The 8,636-nt window shown below is 45.4% G+C and overlaps 1 protein-coding gene across 22 annotated transcripts in view; it reads left to right on the plus strand.

The window, feature by feature from the left end:
* clcn3 (chloride channel 3) overlaps positions 1-7,032 on the plus strand; it is a 53,996-nt gene extending 46,964 nt beyond the window's left edge. For 7 of the 22 annotated variants that reach the window (XM_021614873.3, XM_090183678.1, XM_090183677.1 and 4 more), the window contains one exon: positions 5,869-7,032. In XM_021614873.3, the coding sequence (XP_021470548.3) occupies positions 5,869-5,959 (91 nt within the window). In that variant the 3' untranslated portion in view covers positions 5,960-7,032. Of the gene's footprint in view, positions 1-1,005; positions 1,576-2,288; positions 2,365-5,868 lie in introns of those variants that run through there. The other 15 variants (XM_021614871.3, XM_090183673.1, XM_090183671.1 and 12 more) reach the window with 4 other exon arrangements.
* Positions 7,033-8,636: the final 1,604 nt, after the last annotated feature.

Genomic DNA, 8,636 nt, shown 5'->3' on the forward strand with positions numbered 1-8,636 from the left:
GGAATTAAAGGACCATTGGCTAAACCCTTGCTCTGTGCGTTGTAACTAAGTAAAAATGCTGAAGTAGTTTTTTGGGGTATCTGTACTTTATACTATTTTATATTTTGGATAACTTTTATTACACTCAATTCCAAAAGACAGGGTTCGTACGTCATGAAAATACTGGAAAAGTTATGGAATTTTAAAATAGTGTTTTCGAGGCCTTAAAGTTTTGGAAAATGATGGAAATGTATTTAATAAATTCTGTTCATGTCATTTATTTAGGCACAGTTTTTAAATATTTTATCAATCAAATAAAAATCAACAGTGATTTAACACCACACAACGCTACTGCTTGTGAGTAAGGCCATACAAAGTTGATTCATTTAAACGGCACATACGAAAAACAAACGATTCCCTTCGATTTTATTAGTTGTGATTCGGTTCAATGCAATGAATTGAAGGTGAATCAAAATAATAATTAGTGAATCGCGAACAGTAATGTTAGGAAAAAAAGGTTAGATGTAGCCATTCTTTTGGATTATGTGGCTTCAAAACTTGTTTTGTAGATTCTTCCAGTTGATTTGGGCATCCAATGTATGGGACATTGCATCTCAATACATGCCAGTCAGCCTGCAAAGTAAACACTTCTAAGATAAATTACTAAATTAAAAGGTACATTTCCTGACAAATCCGTGGGCTTGGTTCAGCTAAATAAAAAGATTTGTAACCTACCATAGCCATTTGATATGTTAAATGAGTGAATTAATTCAGAAGGCATGAAATATATTTGGTTGCAATGTTCTACATCAAGGGTGGTCAACCATCCTCCAGGAGAGCTAATGGGTGGGCAGGATTTTATTCCAGTGCCCTTCTAACAAACCACATTTTAGAAATGAGCTGCCCAACCGGACCTTGATAAACTGGCTCTGATGTGTTTGAGCAGGGCTTGATCAAAAGCCTGCACACCCAGTAGCTCTCCAGACTAAGGGTTGACCACATGTGTTTTATACCGTTGCCTAACAGGTATTCGACTTTGTGCCTTGCACAACGACAGGAGATGGTACATGGGATCAGAGAGCAACCTCCCGGTGTCAATACCACATTGTGCCTTGCACAACGACAGGAGATGGTACATGGGATCAGAGAGCAACCTCCCGGTGTCAATACCACATTGTGCCTTGCACAACGACAGGAGATGGTACATGGGATCAGAGAGCAACCTCCCGGTGTCAATACCACATTGTGCCTTGCACAACGACAGGAGATGGTACATGGGATCAGAGAGCAACCTCCCGGTGTCAATACCACATTGCGCATACATTTTTTTCTACATACATGGAGACGCTGCCAACGGTTGGTCATGGAAATGTGGTTAAAAGTCACGGAGAAGTCATGAAATTCCATCTGTCAAAATGTGTTTGAACCCTGCAAAGAGAATGTATACTTTTTACTCCCATACATTTTCCGTGACACCCAAAAAATACTCATTACATTTCGAATGCTAAGGCAGGACAGCAATATGGTCCAATTCTCTCACCATCAATATAACGAGTTGTCGTCCCTGATGCCTCTGATCTGGCGGACTCCCTAACCACATATTGCTTTTGTAAATGATGAGTTTAAAAAAAATCATATGGTTTGCTTAATGTAAGGAGTTCCATGTATAGCATTTACTTTTACTACCACTGAAAGGCAGTCAGTCAATATGTTTAGAGACGAGTGTTTTCAACGCCCCGTCAGGAGAGGAGAGCACTGAGAGTGAATGAGATTACAGATGACAGCAGTCCTTTGTTTTTAGACTTTTTCATTTTTTTTCTCATTTTATCCTTTTTCTATTGTTTGGTTCTCAATGAATTCATCATTCACTATATCAATACATATAATAGCCAAAACATCAGACATTTTTAATGGAATCCTTGGTAATTTGCCTACCACACTTGAGTCTACTATTCACAAGATTAGGTACCATTACAAATCAATAAGGAAGTTGTTGAAACTGACAAAGATGAATGATATGCAACGATAACAGTAGTTGGCATCCAACTGACACGCACTTATACACACTCACCATCAGTACAAGTGGTATATTTATGGACAAGTAAAATATATTGTTAATTGGCCTTTTTTTTTTTAGCAATACTATTAGAATATATTAGGTAGGTTGTGTTATGATTTGCCACTTTATGATGTCATTAAGTTGTTTATATAAGTAATTTTTTTGTGTACTATGCTTTGTGCTGCTCTGTGTGTGTGTGTGTGTGTGTGTGACGGGCAGTCTCCTGAGTAACAGGTGTGTGTTTGTACAGGATTGTATTGGGCATCATCACTAAGAAGAATATATTAGCGCATCTGGAGGAGCTCAAGGAACACATGGAGCCCCTGGTGACTAGCCCCGCCCCCTGTCTCCTCCCATTCCACTGACCCCTTCCCCTCTCCCATTTCCACCTCTTAGGCCCGCCCTCCTAGGAGCGACGCATGTAACTGACAGTTCCCGTTTCCAAAAGCAACCCACTCATCTTACTGTGTCTTTTCAACTCACTCATGAATACACTTTTTTTTAGAGGAGGAGTTTGTTTGGTTTGATTTGATTGGGATGTGTGCATCCACTTTCTCCTCACTGGATACCTACCTACTGTGCCACACTATCACTGATCTCCCTATTCATTCCCTACTAGTCATTGACAACAGTTAGTAAGAATACTATTTATTTTTTAAAGATCTACTCTAAATGAGTGTTTATTATGGGTCCTGTAATGTTGGACTTTGATGGGAACTGTCATTTGAACCTTGATTAGTTAGATATCCATAATTTACTATTGCTCCACAGCCATTCCTTTCAACAACATCCTACTAGCTATTAGTCCCTTCATCAGTAGTGTGGGCTGTTTCATCCGCTATAAGAAATCATTCTAGAATATAAATATACAAGCATGAATATACTGATTACATACAGTCATGTAGCCATGCCTGTGTTTTTAGAGCGTTTGTGTCTCACTCGACACTTAGAAAACCTTCACATACACACTATTACATAATTTCACTTTAAAATAATTTCACTCCAACAGATCGACGACATCTGACCCGACAACGCGTAGCGCTTCCGGTATTGCCTTTACCGAGCAGACCGTTGGTTGATGTTTTTTCCTGGGAGGGGAGATTTCGCACCTAGTGTCCCTCCCACCCTGCCATAGACCTAATAGAACCACCCTCCTGTAGTGAGAGAGGAAACTCCCTCTATGGTGGTGTAGCGATGGTGGTGGTAGTAGTGTGTTGGTAGCTAATACCTCCAGTAGCGGTAACTAGCCAAGCCACACCCCCCCCCCCCCCCCCCCCCCACCCCCTTCCAACACCCACCCTGATCCTAAACCATACCCACCCACCCCTCCTTCACCCCCATCCAACCTGATCTCAACCCCCTGCCTCATCCGGTGCCTCCCACCTCAACACCCCCCCCCCCCCCCATTCCTAGTCTGTGTGGTGTTTCATGCCTCCTGTTTCTGCAGCACTAACACCTCCCTTCACTTCCTACAGTACTGCCTCTAGCTCCACCCTGGACTGGAGCTGTGACAGACAGGCATACAGCCTCTCCTCACCGCTCTCGCTCTCTCAGCTCAACTCTGCCCTCACCGTCTGTCTGTCTCTCTCAGCTCAACTCTGCCCTCACCGTCTGTCTCTCTCAGCTCAAATCTGCCCTTACCGTCTGTCTCTCTCAGCTCAACTCTGCCCTCACCGTCTGTCTCTCTCAGCTCAACTCTGCCCTCACCGTCCGTCTCTCTCAGCTCAACTCTGCCCTCACCGTCTGTCTGTCTGTTTCTCTCAGCTCAGCTCTGCCCTCACCGTCTGTCTGTCTGTCTGTCTCTCTCAGCTCAACTCTGCCCTCACCGTCCGTCTCTCTCAGCTCAGCTCTGCCCTCACCGTCTGTCTCTCTCAGCTCAGCTCTGCCCTCACCGTCTGTCTCTCTCAGCTCAGCTCTGCCCTCACCGTCTGTCTCTCTCAGCTCAGCTCTGCCCTCACCGTCTGTCTCTCTCAGCTCAGCTCTGCCCTCACCGTCTGTCTGTCTGTTTCTCTCAGCTCAGCTCTGCCCTCACCGTCTGTCTGTCTGTCTCTCTCAGCTCAACTCTGCCCTCACCGTCTGTCTCTCTCAGCTCAACTCTGCCCTCACCGTCTCTCTCTCAGCTCAGCTCTGCCCTCACCGTCCGTCTCTCTCAGCTCAACTCTGCCCGTCTCTCTCAGCTCAACTCTGCCCTCACTGTCCGTCTCTCTCAGCTCAGCTCTGCCCTCACCGTCCGTCTCTCTCAGCTCAACTCTGCCCTCACCGTCTGTCTGTCTGTCTGTCTCTCTCAGCTCAACTCTGCCCTCACCATCTGTCTGTCTCTCTCTCTCTCTCAGCTCAACTCTGCCCTCACCATCTGTCTCTCTCAGCACAACTCTGCCCTCACCGTCTGTCTGTCTCTCTCAGCTCAGCTCTGCCCTCACCGTCTGTCTGTCTCTCTCAGCACAACTCTGCCCTCACCGTCCGTCTCTCTCAGCTCAGCTCTGCCCTCATCGTCTGTCTGTCTCTCTCAGCTCAGCTCTGCCCTCACCGTCCGTCTCTCTCAGCTCAGCCCTCACCGTCTGTCTGTCTCTCTCAGCTCAGCTCTGCCCTCACCGTCTGTCTGTCTCTCTCAGCTCAGCTCTGCCCTCACCGTCTGTCTGTCTCTCTCAGCTCAGCTCTGCCCTCACCGTCTGTCTGTCTCTCTCAGCTCAGCTCTGCCCTCACCGTCCGTCTCTCTCAGCTCAGCTCTGCCCTCACCGTCCGTCTCTCTCAGCTCAGCTCTGCCCTCACCGTCTGTCTCTCTCAGCTCAGCTCTGCCCTCACCGTCCGTCTCTCTCAGCTCAGCTCTGCCCTCACCGTCCGTCTCTCTCTCCAATGTCTCCAGATGTTTCACTAAATCTCAAGCTTTCGTCATAGCTGAATTCAAGAGCACAAGTCATAACAAAAAGTCAATTGTAGGAATACATTTTGTGCTGTTGACTGACATCTAGTTGTTATGCAGCTTCACACTCTTACTATGTCGTAATTGACACTTTCTGTGTTAGCAGAACTCGTTTACATTTCAACCAATTGTGACCTGGGAGTACCTGTAGCGATGACCCACGCTGTATTTTAGATACAAGTGCTCTTGAATTAACCAGGAATGTTGAGTGAGCGTTCCAGTATGTGTATCTGACAAGGTGAAGGGTTGGTTGGTCGGTCAGTAAGGCAGAAGTGTTCTGCCTTGCAATTCCTATAGTGTTCATCTCACCTGCTCTTCCTGTAGGTGTTCAGTAAAACTCCTCCTCAGGCTTCCAACGAGAATCACTCACTCACCATTCTCCCCTGGTTACTCACCCCCTCCTCTCCTCCTTCTGTCCTTCCTCGGCACCAGTGGGACTTGTTTTTGTTGGCCTGGCTGCATTGACGGTCACAGTCGGCTGAGTGGTTACTAAGTATTACTACGTTCCCTGTATCACCTTGGGCTAAAATACAGGTACAGTGTGGTAGTAATGGTGCGTTACTTCTCTTGACTAAAATGTAGCACTATTTTGTCATTTTTATTTATGACATCTGATCATTAAGCTTCAGATCCCAAAATAATGAGTTTCCTCTGACATTAAACACATTTCCATAATTTTGTCAGTTGGTTAACAGAGCCCATTATTTAGGTTATTGGTGTGTTATCATTCTGTGTTGATTGATTCCACGATATTGTATCCCCGGCCAAAACCACCACTGACTGACTGACAGCACGAGCCAACAAAAACGTGTAATTCTCTCTCACACCAACCAGACTGTGCTCCCTGCCAGCTTCTCCGTGAATAACTATTTTCTTTCTCCTCTCTCTATCAATCTCTCTCCCCCTGCAGGCGTCTCCTTGGTATTATCACAAAAAAAGATATCCTTCGTCATATGGCCCAGTTGACCAACCAAGACCCCGACAACATAATGTTCAACTAGTCACCTCCTTCCCAGGTCGTCACGATGATGAGGAGGAGAGCGAGGAGGAGGTTGTGCACCTACTGGAGGGTCGAGGCTCCTCTCTATGACAAACAGCCCCCCCCCCCCGACCCTCCCACCCCCCCACCCCATGGAACCCTGTCCCTAACCCTAGTGACTGAGAGCCCTAGTGCCTAGGGACCCTCCCACAGAGCCCTAGTGGCCACAGGAAGGAAGAGACGGCCAGATTAAAGGGATATTAAATGGCTGTTTTTGAAGGATGTTCCGGCCACAAAGTCGCAGCGGACTGGGACATATATACCCAAGCAACACACTTTTAACACACACACACACACACACATACAGGAGCTCACACTCACTCATACAAACACAGATGCCAGACAAGAGCACACACTTGACCAATTTGACCTCCTACACACACACACGCACACACACCTTCATGCTCCTCCACCCATGTCCTATTCCTATTGGTTTATACTAGCAGACATTGCTGTGAGCCTGATGCCTGGCTGCCAGGGTGAGACGTCAGAATGATACTCTAGGACACAAGGAGGGACCTTCAGACACGCTGATTGGCTGTCTGCCAGATGCCCTGCCAGGCTCCGACCCCACTGTGTCCCTCCCTCACACCCCGTCCATCCTCAAAATAATTGTTTACCTGGGAACTGTGTGTGAGAGCAATCGAGTGCTTATGTGTGTGTCACGAGCACCTCAACATTCCATTCAGGTTGTTATAGTAACCCCCCTAAAGACAACCCTTGTCTTGATATTAGACTGGGCCTCGATCCAAGGGAGATTTGCTTTAATGTGTGAGAAGGAGAGAGAGCTAGAGGGTTGTCAAGGATACAAGCAGGATGTACTGTAGTAGTTAGTTCATGTCTGAGTGTATGGATGTGTGTTGTAGTTCAGTATGTGAAAACAGATGCAGTGTTGTACAGAAGAGTCTGATACTCATCAGTTACTCCCTGTTGAACTAAATAACTGTGTGAGCATGTCCCATTAGGATGGAGACCTAGCAACACTCCGACAGTGAAGGTGGGGAGAGAATATATTAAAAGGTTGAGTTACTCTAACTGGAGAAGTTTTTTTTTTTTACTATTGCTATTACGTTTAGTATTGATATCTGCAGTCAAGTAACGAGACAAAGTCAAGACTGGAGAACTGCACTTTTTTCTTTCCAAGTGAACAACATAAATGATGATGATGGTAATACTGCACAGTAACCGTGTCTTGAAGATTTTACTTTGCTTAATTAAGCTGTTTCATGGTGTGAGAAATGTATCTTTCAAGGCTCCTCTGCCCAGTCGTCAACAAGAACAATTCAACATACTTTTCTTTGCATGTCACTTTTAACCAATATAAACCATTTTAAATCGACTTCCAGCATTCCATGGTGGCGTCACAAATGGCACCCTATTCCCTATATAGAGCACTACTCTTACAAATGGCACCCTATTCCCTATATAGAGCACTACTCTTACAAATGGCACCCTATTCCCTATATAGAGCACTACTCTTACAAATGGCACCCTATTCCCTATATAGAGCACTACTCTTACAAATGGCACCCTATTCCCTATATAGAGCACTACTCTTACAAATGGCACCCTATTCCCTATATAGAGCACTACTCTTACAAATGGCACCCTATTCCCTATATAGAGCACTACTCTTACAAATGGCACCCTATTCCCTATATAGAGCACTACTCTTGAACATGGCCCATAGGGCTCTGGTCTAAAGTTATAGACTGTGTACAACACATTAGGAACATCTTAATATTGAGTTGCTCTCCCTTTTGCCCTCAGAACAGCCTCAATTGGTCAGGGCGTGGACTCTACAAGTTGTTGAAAGTGTTCCACAGGGATGCTGGCCCATGTTGACTCCAATACTTCAGTTGTCAAATTGGCTTGATGTCCTTTGGGTGGTGGACCATCCTTGATACACACGGGAAACTCAAACCGCTGCGTCTGGCACCTACTACCATCTGCCATTCAAAAGGCATGTAAAGCTTTTGTCTTGACCATTCACCCTCTGAATGGCATAAATAATGAATGTCTCAAAGGTTGAAGAAGGATTTTTAAGCCATCTCCTCCCCTTCATCTATACTGATTTAACAGGTGTCATCAATAAGGGATCATAACTTTCACCTGATCATTGTAGATCATGGAAAGAGGTGTTTAATGTTTTGTACCCTCAGTGTATAGGGAATAGGGCGTCGTTTGGGACACAACCATATGTAATTCTAAAAAGCATGAATTGAAGGTACAACACGAGTTGTGCCACCAACTCCTTTAAACTTAAAATAAACGTGTATATTTGAGTTGTTGAAACGTACAGCACACCAAAGGCAATCATTTTGAACCAGCCACGTGTAAACCTAGACTCATGAAAAACTGTAAATAGGATCTTATGTCTGCTTCACCCTTTAATGTGTGGCCCACCACACAGGAAGCAGTGACCTCAATGTGTGCACCAGCCAAAGGAGTCCCCTTTCTCTCTTACTTCGTTTCCATGACACGATGCATAGAGTAGCACCTTACCTGCTGAGTGAAGGATAAGGGTTGTGTCAATAATGCCACCCTTTTCCCTATATAGTGCACTACTTTTGACCAGGGCCCAGAGGACTCTGGTCAAAAGAAGTACACTTCATAGGGAAGAGGGCGCCATTTGGGAC

This window comes from Oncorhynchus mykiss, chromosome 9 (genome assembly GCF_057628025.1).
Source record: "Oncorhynchus mykiss isolate SJ-2025 chromosome 9, ASM5762802v1, whole genome shotgun sequence".
NCBI lineage: Eukaryota > Metazoa > Chordata > Actinopteri > Salmoniformes > Salmonidae > Oncorhynchus > Oncorhynchus mykiss.